Genomic DNA, 16,769 nt, shown 5'->3' on the forward strand with positions numbered 1-16,769 from the left:
GGAATGGGCTTTTTTATTATTTCTCATATACTGCACTCCATTTACACTGGCTGCCACCATGCTTGGAATGCATTCCCAAATCATGACCATCTCTTAGAGCTCCTAGTTGGACCTTCAAGACTTAAGCGCTACTTTCTATATGAAGTCTTTCTTAATTCCCCCAGCTGCTACTGTTCTCTCTTCCAAAAATCACCTTTTTTATTTTTTGTACATAACTATATTTGTACTGTTTTCTCCTCCAAGAGAACGTAATCCATCTTTGAGAGCAGGGATTATTTCACTTATCTTTTCCTCTCTCTCTCTCTCTCTCTCTCTCTCTCTCCCTCTCTCTCTCTCTCTCTCTTTCTCTCCAAACATTTCTAGTGCATCTAAAAATAATAAATCTAAATAATATAACAAAACCTGGCAAATGGAAGGCTCTTAGCTTGCTTTAAAGACAAAAATTTTTTAAAAAGGAAATATATATATATGTATATACGTAAAATATAGCTCATCAGCAGGACAAAAAAGTATTTCAAGAAGGTTTCTGGAATGATTTTTAAAAACCACTAGCATATCTTAAAATATGAACCTTATTTCCCTCTGTTACTAAAGTATTCCTTACTCATTTCTAATGAAAATACTAGCAAAAGTAAAATGAAGAGGAAAAAATGCAGAGCCAACCATACAGCATTCAAATGATGGGTCCCAAACCTGAAATGTTTTCAATTTCTTTTCATGTTGTGCCTTGTGAAATCAATCCGTCTCATTGCTCATACTCCCTCCTTTATCATGCTGGATGTAGAAGTTGCCCAAAGAAACATATTCCCTACTGCAAAATATTGCTGAAAAGCCAAGTTTAGGGTTTTTATTAAAATGGGAACCCTCAGGACTCGGATGTGGCCTTTTTACCGGTCAAATTTGCAGAATGGGGTAGCAAGTGATTTAGGCCAAAGCTAGCAAAAGGGACTAGTCCAAGAGGAAAATGAGCAAGGGAAAAATGTGTTCATAACCATAAAGTCATATCCCTACTTCAAACAACTCTGGAATAGAGAGCCATCTTGGCATAAAAGAAGGGACAAACCTTTTTGTCAAAAAACTGAATGTGTTTTGCAGACACTCTGTATTGAATGGCTGTCAGCAATGAGCGTGTTGATGTTTTTCACCAATTAAATATGATGGCGACCCTTTTGGCTGGGTTTTCCATGCATGCACTTTGCAAAGCAATGCAGGGGAAAATAGAGGGATGGAGGAAAGAAAGAATCTACTTACTAGACAAAATTTGTTTTAAAAACAACATATGCTGTGTACAATAAAAAAAGTAGTCAGAATGAACCACCTTTCATGTTTATGCTCCATGCTTGGTTGATTGGAAGTAGGCTAAAGTAGGGATTTGCTGGTTTCCATGTATCTCAAATTCTTATGCAAATGGGATTCCGATACTACACCAACACATTTATAATCAAATACAATAAGATTCTAAGAAGAATAGACACACATTATAACTGTAAATGAATGCCACAAAAAATGAACAGACAATGCTAGGCTCCAATAAAGAATTCTTATAATTATAAACAGCATTGTAAAATCACTCTGTTGTGTGTTGTTTGTCTCTATTGTTTGTGGTGCCTCAGAATATTGAAAATAACTTTTTCTTTTCACTATTTGTTCCTTTTTAGGTTTTCAAGCATTGATTCCTATTAACCACTCCAAAATGTTGACTGGAGATTAATTTTTACCTAGTAAATTCACTTAATAGTCTTTTCCATTACTATGATTTTTTTTTTAAAGAGCAGTTAAATTTAAAGGAGAAATTAAACATATAAATATTTAGGTCATGGCACAAAAAAGGTGGTGGTGATGCATCTTCAGAGATAAATATTTGATTTGATTAAAGATTTGATTAAAATTTTTTTTACTGGAAAAACATTGCTAGGGTCTACAGGCTCTGGATATTTTAGGAGAAGAAAAAGATGAAAAAATAATTCATTAAACAGCAATCTTTTCTTTTGGATTAAACATTTGGTAGGTTTGAAGCATCTTAATGCAAGAATGACTCTAGAAAGGAAGTCTATTATCAATTATGATAAAAGGGAAAATAACAGTGGATGAATGAAGTCATGTTTAGTATAGATGAATAGAAGTTTGCCAACACTGTAAATCTACTGCACTGAAAAAAGAAATACAAAACCTTCGTAACAAAAATATATAGTCAAGCATATCTGCTATGCTATTTTCCAAAATTTATATCTCCCTCCAATTCTGCAAAGAGAATATGATGCCAATTTATTTTTCAATGCATTAATTAAATGACTATTATCTATTGTATATCTAAGTGTTATATTTTATATAAATATATTTATATTTATTTATATACATATTTATATTTACATATACATTTACTTAAATATATTTATATGATACACATTTATTTATAATATATTTATTTGTACTTATATCTAAATATAGAAGACATCACTCAAGAACATAGGTATGGTCTTGCCTCTAAGATTTTAATTTGCAAAACAAGTGACTAACTGCATTGGAAAAAGGAATTTCCCCATCAAAGTTCCCTTTACTAATGAAACTGGGAGATAAGAGAGAACAGAAGGGCCTGGGATGCTATAGCCCATGGGGTCATGAAGGGTTATATATGAATGAACAACTGAACAACAACAAAATACCAGTGAAAACACAAGTTTGGTCCAAAACAACAAGAAGCCTTTCTATGAAAACTTAAAGAGTAGAAAGCTTCTATTTTTTGAATCTGTCATAGTGATAAGCTATATAACTACCCTTAGAGGTATTAGGTTCCTTAACACCTTAAAAGCTGTTTGGTTCCTTAATACTTTAAAAGTTCTTAAAGGAATTAACATCAAACACTAAGTGTCACTAAGTGCCAGCACTTAAGGCTGCTAGTCTGTTGTTAGACAAAGTCCTAGATGCTATACATTTGTAAATGCCCATGGATTATGTGTCCAGTATACTGAGGTTCTATAACACTAAACAAGCATTTATTCCACTTAATGGTCATTGCAAAATAAATTGATGGCAAGGGTTCTGAATGTCTGAGCTGCAGGATATGCTATTAAATTAGATGAGATACCTGGATCCAACTTAGCTCATATTCTGAGAAGGTAAGCATTAGAACAGGTAAGTGACGCCATTCCAAGGGCTAGCTATAAACATAACCAGAATGCCCTTCAAAACATTGAACGCTTTTTGTATTACATATTGCTGAGGTAAATAAGACTTTATTATTTATACATAACAATATAAATTATTCATATTAATTTCTTAAGAGTGGAAAAGAATTAAGTATGTTCTTGACATTCCTCTAGGCACCAGTGGAATGTCATGGGGTCCCTGGCTTTCCTCTGTCTGGCTCTGATTCAAGATATTTAAAAGAATTTATCTTTTTATATAAAGGAAAAGACTGAATAGTTAAATAAAAGTATACTCTTCTGCTAGAGCTTACACATATACATACACAGAGGATAAAACAGTAAAACAATCATGTGACAAATATTGGCATTCTTCCCTTGTGCTTTAATTCTACACTCAACCTGGTTTTATTCATTAGATCAGTCATTGCTCAGCACAAGTGGACCATTACAGAACCCTCTTTCCAAGTGTACTGGCTGACTTCAGGCATGTGAAGAACTTACATGATTTTAAGTTCTTGACCCATGACATGACATTGCTTGGATTGGTTTTATCACGCGAGGGTAGCCCTATATTCCTTTACTGTTTCCATTAATAAACACAGGCACTCGAGATGCCCTTTTGCAAGAGATACCAGAGCAAAATGAAAGAGATTTGAGAGAACTCTTTAATATCTCCTTTATTCATCTTATTGAAAACTCCTATTAAGGCTTCTGGTAAGAATGATGATGATAGAACCGCAACGTTCAGGTTCAAGAAATGATAGTAAATATATGGTGTATTTGGAAACTTCATGGGATATGTCATTAAATACACAGGTCTCATCATTCTTGGACACTGAGTAGCAGATGACATTCATAGCCATGGCTCTGGCACAATAATTGAGTCCTTTACTCAAACAAATAGGCTTTAAGGCTTTATCTCCCATTATTATCCCTGCTTCAGGGGAAAGGGCCTTGAGGGCTCTTGTTGGTCTCACTTTCTAATGTCACCAGCTTCTGTGTTATATATCAGAATCTCAAGAGGCTCTCTTTGCGACCATGATAGTTGGGCTAAATAAAAACTTGGATAAAGTCTTTAATATCTGAAGGAACCACAGTTTTGTCAATGTAAATGCTGCCTTCAGCAATGCAGATCACAAACGTTACCATACACAGTAGGCCCTTACGTTGTATCTCTCCTCCTTTATACTCTACACCTATTTAGATCCCAAATGGCAGGAAAATCGATTTCATTGCGTCCAGCACTCTAATTTTCAATATATTGCCATAGTATATTGTGTGTGAAAACATTCTAGAGATTTAACAGTACTAATAAAAGCACATACACAATGGGGTTTAAGCATAAATAATTCAACAGGAAGAATACTGTCAAACTCATGGCTTTACCTGTAGATATTCCATTTCTTCATCTTTTTTCTGATTTTTCTCCAGAAGATCTATAACAAAACAAATAAAAGAACTCTTAAATATGGTGAAGGAATTAGTTACCCCTTATTATCAGTCCAATTTCATTTGCTATGTGAGAAAAGCTAAGCTGGGGGAAGCAAGAGGGCAGTGGATGTCCAAGTAACTGGTGAAATGATGACAGCCATAGGAACCTTGCCAAACTTGTCTGTTTCTTGGAATCCCTATATTCCTTCAAGGCTCAGCTCAAGTGCTACTTCCTATGTAAGGACCTTCCCAGACTGACAGATTTAGAAGTGGAAGGGATCTCAAAGGTCAACTACTTCAACCCTTTAACCTTATAAATGAGGAAAAGGAGGCCTTTGGAAGTGGAGTGACATGCCCAAGGTCACAAAGGTAAGGAGCAAGCCAGGCTTTGAATCTAAGGGCCTCCAATGCTAAATTCAGGGCTCTTTCCACTTTTTCATCTCTGTCTCCTGATTCCATTTATTTAGTTGTTAGAGCTTTCTCTCTCAAATTACCTGGCACTTATTTGTACATATTTGGTGTGTACTTGTGTATATATGTATGTATGTATGTGTGTAGTTGTATATGTATGTACCATGAATGTATATATGTATTGTTTCCCCCCTCTCCCACCCACAGTATGGTCCTTGAGTGCAGGGGCTGTCATTTTTCTGTCTTTGTATCTTTAGTGCTATAACATAGTGCCTGATTCATAGTAGACACTTAACTATCTGAACTAAATTCAATAGATCAAGAATGAATAATTAGCTGAATGATCCTGAGAGAACAGTTTGACTCTAGACACCATGGAATACACTAGGATTGAATTATAGATCTTAAACAACACAAATGTTTTATTTACTTAGTTCATTGTTTCTCAACTTTCAAGTGTGTGGGATGAAAGACCCTCACCAATTAAAAGTTAATAAGGAGCCATCTCAGTATGGGAACAGAAATAAATTTTATTCAATTCTCGAGAATTGGGAGTTCCCCGCTAGCACAGAGTGGAACCAGCAAAGGAGGTGCTTTACAAGACGCAAAGCACCCATAATGATACCTAACACAAGAGAATTCCCGCCCACCTCTGACTCTTCTCACCATTGGCTGGGAGTTGGGCTTTCAATCTGAGCATGAAAGCTACACAAAGAATCAGGAAATTGAGGCACAAAAACTCCAATTCCCATTCCCTTAGTTAATGATTACAACTGAGGTGACATCTATAAATCTAAAGAAGGAGAATAGGATAAGGGGAGGGGGAGACCCTCTCTGTTCTTCTACAGTACTTTTATAGTAAAGGAAAACAGGTCACAGTGACCCTATCCTCACTGAGTAAATCTTTAAACCAGAACCAGAAGAAAGAACAAAAAGTTTCAGGGTAAACTTTCCCAGTGGCTGAGCCATCAGAATCTCACGGCCTCAGGATTTTTCCACTTCCCTATTTCTTGATTTTTAAACATTTCTTAGTATATATATTTATACATATCTTCCCTGTGAAGTCTTCACATTTTATTTACCTCACACAATTAGCCCAAAATTTCTTTGAAAAAAAGAAAATTCCCTTTTAAAGAAAATTAGAAACAAGCCATTTGCTCATTAAATGCAACTTCTCTAGCCAAGTTCTATTCCAGGTCAATTTTTTTTAAATAACCATATAAGAGCTCATTGGAATGATAGGTGGGGAATCTATTAGTGGAAGAAGAAATACCACCTTAATATCACAGCCACAATAATTATCACTTCCTACCAAAAGGGCGGAATCACTGAAGCTACATCTGACCAAGAAGTTGGAAACATCTTATAGAAATCCATGATTAAAAAGGGAAAGCACTCAACCAAAAAGACCTAGGATGGGTATGGCTAAGGTACCTCAGTGCCCCACATTCATTTATGAACTTGCTATAAAGGAAAATCTATTTGGCACAGAGTATTTGCTGCCTACAGCTACACCACCCGGTGCTGTGATCTTATTAGATCTCACAAACTAAAGAGGGTTGGGCTGAGTCAGAACTTGGATGGAAACCGACAAGAAACACCTACAGCAGCACACATTAAAATATTAGCATTTACCTTACTCTGCTGATTGATATAGCTCACCAAGATGTTATGCCACACGAAAGAAAAATATAACTTGCAAAAATTCAATAAATGTCACAGAAAGATGAATACAAACATTTTATGGGCACCATACTACGTGTAGCAGGAAACAGTAATTTAGTGGGTGGCATACTTACATAAGGCAATGTTATACTATTCAGTAAAGTACATACCAAAGATGGCTTATTTCACAGAATCAAAGAATTTTAGAGTTGGAAGGCATCTGAGAGGTTGTCCAGTCCAGTGTCCACAATATTCCTGACAAGTGGGCACCTTGAACAAAAGGGAAGCTCTAGAGGCAGCCCATCAAACTCTAGGAGAGTTTTAATTGTTAGGAGGTTTGCCCACTAATTTTCCTAGAAGGCAGCTTACATCTGCCTTTATAACTTCTGTCCAGTGCCCTCGTTCTGCCCTCTGTGGCAAATCAGGACAAGTCTAATCCTTTTGTCATGACAGCCCTTCAAATATCTGAACAGATGGCCATAATGACACCCAACAAGTCTGAGAAGTGGCATTTCAGAATTACTGGAGAGACACAGTTCAGAAGTGAACATGACCTTTTGAGGCTCTCTTGGTAGAAGAACTACAAGGGGGCAGCAAGCACAAAGGTAGAAAGATACAAGGAGAGTCCTTGTTCTCTAACCTCTCAAATATGTTTCTTGCTGGGACCTCCTGTAAATTGTGCTCTATCGATCAGAAAAGTAAGGTAAATGACAACGTTGTGGCAAGGTCTGTTGTAGGGGCCCTTCATCATGGTATGAAGATAACCCGAAGGTTTAGGTGGTTGTGACAAGACTGTATAAACTCTGCAGGGTAAAGCTGTGTGGAAGAAAAGTGGTCAATATACCAACTCCCAATATTTTTAAACATTTTCATGGTAAGGTTTTATTATAATCATTCAATAATCTAAGGGAGCTGAATTTAATACATGGAGGAAAAGTGACCAATGCACCAATTCCCAATATTTTTATAGATTTTCATGGTAAGACTTTGTTAAAATCATTCAATAACCTAAGGGAGCTGAATTTAACACACATGACTGTGTTTAAGCCACAAATACAACTTCTAGCCACACTTGAATTGTTCAATAAACACTTATCAAACACCTACTATGTCTAAATGCTGAAATTTCTAGATGAAAACTAGTGTAATATTAATCAGGGCAGTATTTTTTGCTGTTCTTCTCTTAAGTGGCTTTAATGATTCTGGCCTTTGTTTGAATGGGGCAGGTAAAGTGAGATCTTTTGTCTTGGAATGTTTCTCAGCACTAAGACAATTGGGAGTCACTGAGCGGAAACCATGTATACGGTGGTAGTAGGGATTAACTAACTTTCCCACACCCTAAATGGGACTTTTCACTGTTCTTTGTTTGATTGCTTCTCAGCACCTGAGATGGGTATATAAGATCCAAGGTTGGTGTTTGACTTTTGGGGGCTCACTCACAGAAGGAGTGTTGAGACTCTGGGCAAGCCATTGTAACTGCACCCCCCCACCCCTTGCCCCGGTTTTGCTAACCCAGACCCATCGGTTCTTCTCTGGTCACTATGAATTGTGATTTGAATCAGACAAGGTCTGTCTGTTGATCTGTTGGTAATTTGTTTGTATTTGCCCTGAAGTTCAGGGGGCTGATCTTTTCCCCTTGAACTAAGTGAATGATATATGTACGTCTGATTAAACTGAGATTATTAACCCCTTAAAGTTGGTTTCCTCAGAAAAGCAGATCAAAAGAACTTGTGTTAGCAGACCTTCTGTGTGCTAGTTGCTGTTGGTCTTATACGTTGTTGCTACAACTAGTTAACGAGTAGGGTATAAGGATGTTCCACTCATCTGAACTCAAATTACTACTAATCTCGGGTTACTAAGATATGATCTTTCTCAGAAAGAAATACAAAAATTTTATATACATTCTCAGTCTCCTTCTCATGAAATAGTTACTGGACCAAGGCCTAAAAGGTTGTTTCTAGGTCCTGAAAAGCCAGATTACCCTAAAAGATCAGCTGTTAGCAGCAATGGATGTGTCCAACAAGAACAAAGGCCAAATTTTAGTCTAAGATTTTATAACAATAATTTAATTTATTAATTATTATATTATATTATTAATTATTAATAAGGTTAATTTATTTAAAATAAGAAGACGAAACACAACTGCAAGTAACAGGGGATGGTTGTCCTCGAAGAAATAAAGGAGCTGTCAGCGTTGGTGTTATTGTCTGTCCAAATGCAACAAGAAATATTATAAGGGCTCTTTGGCAGTTTTACAGTGTAGCGTTTAAGATGAATATTTGCCAAAAAAATAAAAAGGCCACCATGAAAAATAACTGTAGTTTTTCTATGCCACCATATATGATGGGAAAATTCTATGAAGAACTCAATGAGACATTTCACATTAAATCAAAGTATATTTTGAAAATAGCTCAGCCACCCTAATGCAAATGCAAAGGTAAGGCATAGGTAAGGATGCTGAAAAACATACTGAAAAAAAATGATTCAGGATTAAGGAAGAAGAGAGGACAAAGATGTGTACAGAAAAGAATCCTTATCCTCACACATCACGAATACATTTGAGAGAAAAAAGGAAGTTTCTGGATATGGCGAACACTCAATAACATTGAAAAAATTACATTAAGTACATGTTAATGGACGGCAAATGATCCATTAGTAATACAGATGTCATTTCTGAATCAGTTGTCTATGTATAGTCAGACCACTGACTTGTTAGAGCAAAGTTCAAAATTAACACAAACTAACAATAGCTAGTCTTCATAATGCTTTAAAGTTTACAAAGCACTTTACATATTTAATTATCACAATACCATATAAGCTATATGATATTATTTATTTCCATTTCGCAGATGTTGAAACTGAGGCTGAGAAAGATGATTGACTTGCCAAGGGTGAAACTAAAAGAATGAAAAAAAAAACTGCAAAAATTTTGTAATGGGTAGTTACCACTCCAAAGTGAACTACTTAAACAAGTTATTGACACTAAAAAACAAGAAAAAGTATACAGGAAAGGATGTTGACATTGAATATAACACCTTTGTAGAAAAGTTTAGCCAATATATATCAACTGCCCTAGCGAGATCAAAAGAGTTTGTGACAGCCAAAGGACAGCTTTAGTTTGGAATATAAACTACTCTGTAAAAATTTATGAAAAAGGATGGTAGAGGGGCAGCTAGGTGGCGCAGTGAGTAGAGAACCAGCCCTGGAGTCAGGAGGACCTGAGTTCAAATCTGGCCTCAGACACTTGACACACTTACTAGCTGTGTGACCTTGGGCAAGTCACTTAACCCCAATTGCCCAGCTCTCTCCACTCCAAAAAAAAAAAAGAAAGATGGCAGAAGATTATGAGCACATAAAAGTTAGAAGCTATGAAAGGAGAAGAAAAACAAGTCTAAAAAAAACTTGTCAGAAAACATAATTAAGCAAAGTCATCCTGAGGACTTCATCCTGAAGGAAACTAAAAGAATAACTAGCAAAAGAAAGATGGAAAAGATTTGGAGGGATTTTATAACAAACTTTTTTCCACCACCAGGGACAGTGGAGCCACCACATTTGGACTCTGACATGGCAGGACTGGATGTGCTTCTTGAGTAAGTGGTAGTGGCATGGAATAAAGCAAAGTTGAGAAAAGCAGTTGGGTGAGACCAAGTATGTATATGTATGTGTAGTGTGTGTGTGTGTGTGTGTGTGTGTGTGTGTAGAAGAGGAGTAAAAGCATTTTTAGGGCACAGAGGGATGAATTATCAGGGGCAACTAAGTGGTACAGAGGACAGGGTGCTTGACCTGGAGGCAGGAAGACCTGAGTTCAAATATGGCCTCAGATACTCACTAATTGTGTGATCCTGGGCAAGTTGCTTAACTTCCATCTGCCTCAGTTTCCTCATTGGTGTTATGGTAATTAGGGTAGGCCTTTTTTTTTTTTACTGTTTTCATTTTGTAATGCTAAGGCCATCAAGTACCTTCAATGAATCCTGCCTTTGTTTGTAAGAGGGCCCACACCCTTTTGCTAATTAGGTCAGGAGAAGTGTGAAGCCCTCCAGAGGTGTGAAACCTTTGAGAGGTGTGAAGCTCTGAAGAGATATGAGGCTCTCTGACCCTGAAAAAGGGTATACATACTCTGAGGTTAGTATTTTGTTTGGGGTACATTCATTGGAAGAGTGTTGGTGTAGAGACTCTGGGTAGCTGTTAAGGAGCCCCCGGCTCTGAAAACCCAGATGTTGGGGCTACTCTCTCTGGTAAATGTGCATGTATAGCTTTGGTCAGACAGCTAGAAGCCTGCCTGTTGCTTTGTGTTATTTGGTCTGTTTATATTTTCTCTGTTTGTAATTTCTGTTTGTATTCTCTCTGAAGTTCAAGGTGCTGGCTTTTCCCCCTGAACTAAGTGAATGATATATGTATGTTTGATTAAAGTGAGATTGTAAACCCCTTAAAGTTGCTTTCCTTAGAAAAGCAGATCAAAGAACCTGTGCTGGCAGCCCTCTTGTGTGCTGGTGTTGTTGGTCTTGTTGGTCTTTCACCCCCACAGCAGCTGCTAGCAACATTGTTGTTACAATCTGTAAAGTGGAGATAATAACAATAGCACCTCCCAGTGTTGCTGTGGGGAACAAGAGAGACAATTGTAAAGCACTTAACACAGTGCCTAGCACATAGCAAACACTATATAAATGTTAGCTATTGTTGTTGTCATCATTGTCATCATCATCTTCCTCCTCCTCCTCCTCCTCCTCATCATCATCAGCATCACCATCTTCATCACCATCACCATCTTCATCACCATCACCATCTTCATCACCATCACCATCGTCATCACCATCACCATCATCACCACCATCACCATCATCCTCATCATCATGGTCAAATTCACCAAAGAACACAGACAAAAGAGCTGAGATGGGTAGGCATGGATAGGCTGTGGTCTACATCACAGGATGCAATACCCACTCTGAGGAGATCACAGATTCACTTGGGGAACTAAAGCATCTTAAAACACAAACCTCCTTCCATCCTTTTCTCTAAAGTGGAATCAAATTCAACTAATGTCCAGATGACTAAAACAGAGGATAAGTGATAATAGTCAAATTCTAATAAAAAGACCAACAACCTTGAAAGATGTGAGAACTCTGATCGACACAAGGACTAGCCACAACCCCGGAGCATCAGCGACAAAACATGCTGTCTACTTCCTGACTGAGAAAGGATGAACTCAGGGTATAGAAAGAGAGAAGTTGTCAGACATGGCCAATGTGGGAATTGGTTTTGCTTCACTAGGCATATTTGTTACAAGGTACCTTCTCTTTCTTTTGGTTTCAATAAGCGGAAGAAGATGGGAAGGAGAGAAAATCACTTTTTATTCATTGAAAAAAAAATAATTTAAAAGTATATTACAACTAACTCCAGAAAGCTAAATTCTTCTATTATACTTGAATGTTTGGGGTCTTTTTTATTTGTTTTTTACAAAAAATGCTTGAAATAACATACATTGTCTAGAGCTTAGAGATCTCTTCAAAACAAAGATGTTCACTGTAATCACATTTTAAAGATTTAACTTCATCAGTGTTCATCAAAATAAGAATCATTATTATACCGTAGCTTAATTTTTCATATGTATATTTCTTGACTCCCCAGCTAGACTTAAGCCCTCCAAGGGCAGAGGATACGTTTTATAATCCTTTGTATCTTCCACATATATAGCCCTGTGCCATATAAATTAAACAATTCAATAAACATTTATTAAGTACCTACTATGAGAAATGTACTGTGCCTAGTGTTGTAGATAAAATGACCAAGGTAAACCAAGCCCCTGCCCTCAAGAAGCTTACAGTCTACTAAAAGGACACAACATGTACACACACACACACACACACACACACACACACACGCACGCACGCATACACACACACACAAACACAAACTAAATGTGGTGAGACAGCTTGAAGTAGTGGATAGTTGGTCTCAGAGCAAGGAAGACTTAGATTCAAGTCTTACCTCTGATAAATACTGTGTAATTCTGGACAAATCACTTCATCTTATATGGCTGATTATCCCAGGAAACTCATTAGGACTACAAGTTGCAGAAATAGTGCTGATCTACATCGGCAGTTCCAGCAATCCCTTATACCAATGAAATCTCAATTAAAATCCTAATAAAGCTAGGGTAAGATTCATCAAAGACCTCAGAAGAGACACCTAAGTTGAAACTCGACACAAACTAGGGAGTCTACAAGGTGGAGGTGAGGAGGGAGAACATTATAGGCATGGGGAACAACCTGAGTGGAGGTACAGAGGTGGAAGATGAAATGTCATAAAGGGGAAGAGATTAAGTAATTCATAGCCCATTCCCCAGGAAGATCATCGAATCAGAGGTGGAAGGGAACCTGGAGGTTTTCTTTCTGATGCTTTCATTAACAGATGAGAAACTGAAGCCAAGAGAGATAAAGTGACTTCCCTAAGGATACGAGTAATAAATGGCAGAGAAAGTATATGAAACCAAGTCCTTTGACTCCAAATCCAGTCTACTCTCCATTGCACCAGATCCTCAAGGACCTAAAAAAATGTGGACTCAAAGTGGCTCCTGATTAAACAAATGAACGTCACCTCACAACTATGTTCTTCCAATTGCTATAGGCAATTGTTAAATTACTAGGTGTAGTATTCAGGTGCACACATGTGGAATGATGTAAAGTGTTATTAATCTGTGTTGCTGCTACAGGGTATTGCTGAAAAGTAAATATGATACTGTACACAGAAACAAGAGAAGAAAGACCCCAGATGTGTTCTGTGAATACAGATGAGCTTATGTAACAAGGTGGTAGGAAAAAAAGGAATTAGTGCCATTTATTACAATGTTTTATTTTGTTCTTCATCATAATCTTTAATGCAACAGAGCTGCACAAAAGCTAAGAAACTGCTTTCCTATCTTGCTCTCCATTGGCATGTTTTTCTTGATTATTCTCTGATTTGCTGCTCAATACAAACATCAAGTGGAGAGCCATGCAAATTGGTGTGGCTAAATGTGGTTCCATCAACATTTGTTAATGAAAGGAGTTTTGGTCAGGAAGGCAACAGCCCTGTATATTTTCATTGGGTAGCACCCAGTGTTTGAAACGAGCTGGTGCTAACCCAAAATGGCACAAAATCTCTCAGGGAAAAAAAAATCCCATGTAAGAAGAGAAGGGAGACGTACTGTTGGAAACTGGAGATTTCTACTGATTTCCATTTACTCCTCTTTTACTTCTAGTATATCACGTCCATCAATTTGGCTAAGGTAATTTTAAAAAGAGCTTTCGTTAGAGTCTACAAGTATAATACATTTGCATCCAGAAAGCTCACTGTTAAATGGTGTTTGCGGTAGTCTTTGCATCTTGCATTTCCTAAGAATTCTCCCACTGATCTTCATTTTCTTCAAATCCTGGCTGCTTCACTATTGCCTACCAACATGCCATGATTCCCTCATCCTCAAAAAGCTTTCAACCATCATTAGCTACTGTCTTATGGCTCTCTTCCCTTTTAAAATTCCTTGAGGTCACCCACAACTGGTGCCCCCACTTATTTTTCTCTCTCTTAACTCTTTGAAGTATGGCTTCCAATGTCATCATTCAATTGAAACTGCTCTCTCCAAATTTACTAATGATCTAATTGACAAATACAAAAACCTGTTCAGCTTTTAAAGTCCACCATAACCTGGCTCCATCCTACCTTTCCAGTCTTCTCACACCTTATATCCCTTCCCACATAGGGTGAGATCAAGGGACACCATCCTCCCTGCTGTTTCTCATACAAGATACTCCGTATCTCAAAAGTGTATTTTCATTGACTGTCTCCCTATGGAATTCTCCATTTTGTGACTCTCCTACCTTTCTTTGATTCCTTGTTAAAATCCTACCTTCTACGAGAAGCCTTTCCTGATTCCTCTTAATGCTCATGCTTTCCCTTAGTTAATTATCTCCAGTTTATTTTCTAGATATTTTGTTTGTACATAGTATTTAAAAAATATTTTCCCAATTATATGTAAAAACAATTAAGATTCATTTTTTAAAAAACACGAGTTCCAAATTCTCCCTCTTTCACCCTCTCCTCTACCCTCCCTAAAACAGTAAGCGACTTGATTGATATAGGTTATACATGTGCAGTCACGTAAAACGTATTTCCACATTAGTCAATACATAATCATTTGAATGTTGTTTTTCCACCACTGGACCATGGGCTCCTTGAAAGCAGGGATTTTTCTTTTGCTTTTGTATCTCCACCAGTTGCCACGACCGATAAATGCTTATTGATCAACAACCAACAAAATAGGCGTTGAAAAACCAGAATGACTATGCATATAGACATCTGAGCCAAAAACCTGTTTTTGCTTTGGAAGGCAGAGTTTAAAGTATGGGAGACAACAACCTGTGGTCCAATTAGAGAGGAGAGACACAGTTATTTGTACAGGTTCATCAGGCATATCAATGACAGCAGGTGTAGCAACTGAACAGGAAACAGGAATGGCAACCAGCAGCATGGAGAAGAGAAGGATCTAGTGCTTGCTTGTTCTGCCTTTATCACTGATGCCCTATTTTGATTTTGTATCACCTCAAGGTGTTTTCGAATATTTCAAGAGGTGACTACTGGAAACAGTTTTACCTTAATGACTTTCCTTATTAACCCATCTAGGCCATCATCAGCCTAGCTTTTGGGTGGCTCCTGTATTCAGGGTGAGTAAAAGAAACGAGGACCACCCCCACGAGCTGACATTCGAGGAAAGAAATCTTGTTTACCAGAAAAGTAACTGTGGCTAGCAGTATATGCCCTGGGGATATATAATGTCAGGAACTCTTTATATAACAACAAAAACAACCAGTATCTACACAGTCCTTTAAGGTTTATAAAGCACGTCACAAATATTATCTCATTGGATCCTCATAACAGCCTGGGAAGGTAGGTTTTATTATTATCCCCATTTTAGAGATGGAGAAGCTGAGGCAAACAGGTTAAGTGACTTGCCCAGGGTCACACAGCTCGTAAGTATCTGAGGCAAAATCAAGTCTGCCCTCTATGTTGTATATTATATGTATTACATGACATAGGGCTGGAAGGGACGTTAGCAATCATTTAGTTCAACTTCCTCATTTTACAGGCACTTAGCAAAGTGCCTAGCACATGACAGGTGCTTAATAAATGTTTCTTGAATTGAATTGAATTATAGGTAAGGAAACTAAAACAAAAAACAAATGAAGTAACTTCCTAAAGGTGATAAGAAACAGATCAGGAATTTGAACTCAGGTACTGGAATTTCAATTCAGGAGCCACTCAACAACAATCCTGGCATTATTTTATCCATTAGACACTACTACTACTAGTGATGCCTAACAATTATATAATTCTTACTACGTGCCAGGCATTGTGCTAAGGACTTTACAATTAGTATCTTGTTTGAGCCTCACAACCCTGGTTAGTAGATACTGTTATCATCCCCATTTTACAACTGCGGAAACAGAGGTTAAGAGACTTACCCAGGGACCTACAGCTAGTAAGTGTCTAAGGCCAAATTTGAACTCAGATCTTCCTGACTCCAGGCATAGCACTCTATCCACTGCTGCTGCCTAGCCTGTATCAGTACATGAAGAAGCTTAGGTTCAGAAGTTTAAATGTCTTGCCAACATCCACAGATCTAGTAAACAGAGCTGCCTCCCAGGTAAGCATGAGCATCGCAATTGAGATAATGAGCATTGGCAATAAACCTAGTTTGTGATGGCATCTATGCCCTTTCTTTATCTTTCTTTCGGGAACCCTGGGATTTTCCCCACACTAGGGCCTTGAGACCAAATTAAGATTCAAGAAACATGTATTAGGTGCCCACTGTATATAAAATTTTTAAAAGACGATAAATGATAGAGTTCTTGCCCTCAAGGAGCTTATACTTTAAAAGGGTGTCAATAAAATAGCTACCATAAAAGTCAGAACATGGTAAGAACAAAGGAGATCCTGAACCAAAAAGATATGAAAAAACCAAAGAGGTGGACATCACTTTTAGCTAGAAGACTCTGGGAAGTTTCATGGAGAAGCTAATGATTGAGCTGGCCTTTGAAGAAAGAAAAGGGTTAATATCTGAAAGTGCCTGATACAGAGCATGCA

At 37.5% G+C, this 16,769-nt stretch overlaps 1 protein-coding gene across 1 annotated transcript in view; it reads right to left on the minus strand.

Moving 5' to 3' along the window:
- The window catches only part of CEP128 (centrosomal protein 128), a 534,450-nt gene that overhangs the window by 101,706 nt on the left and 415,975 nt on the right, over window positions 1–16,769 (minus strand). The window contains exon 18 of the mRNA XM_036737234.1: window positions 4,533–4,582. Coding sequence (XP_036593129.1) covers window positions 4,533–4,582 — 50 coding nt within the window. The remainder of the gene's footprint in view (window positions 1–4,532; window positions 4,583–16,769) is intronic.

The sequence above is a fragment of the Trichosurus vulpecula genome, chromosome 8 (genome assembly GCF_011100635.1).
Source record: "Trichosurus vulpecula isolate mTriVul1 chromosome 8, mTriVul1.pri, whole genome shotgun sequence".
Taxonomy (NCBI): domain Eukaryota; kingdom Metazoa; phylum Chordata; class Mammalia; order Diprotodontia; family Phalangeridae; genus Trichosurus; species Trichosurus vulpecula.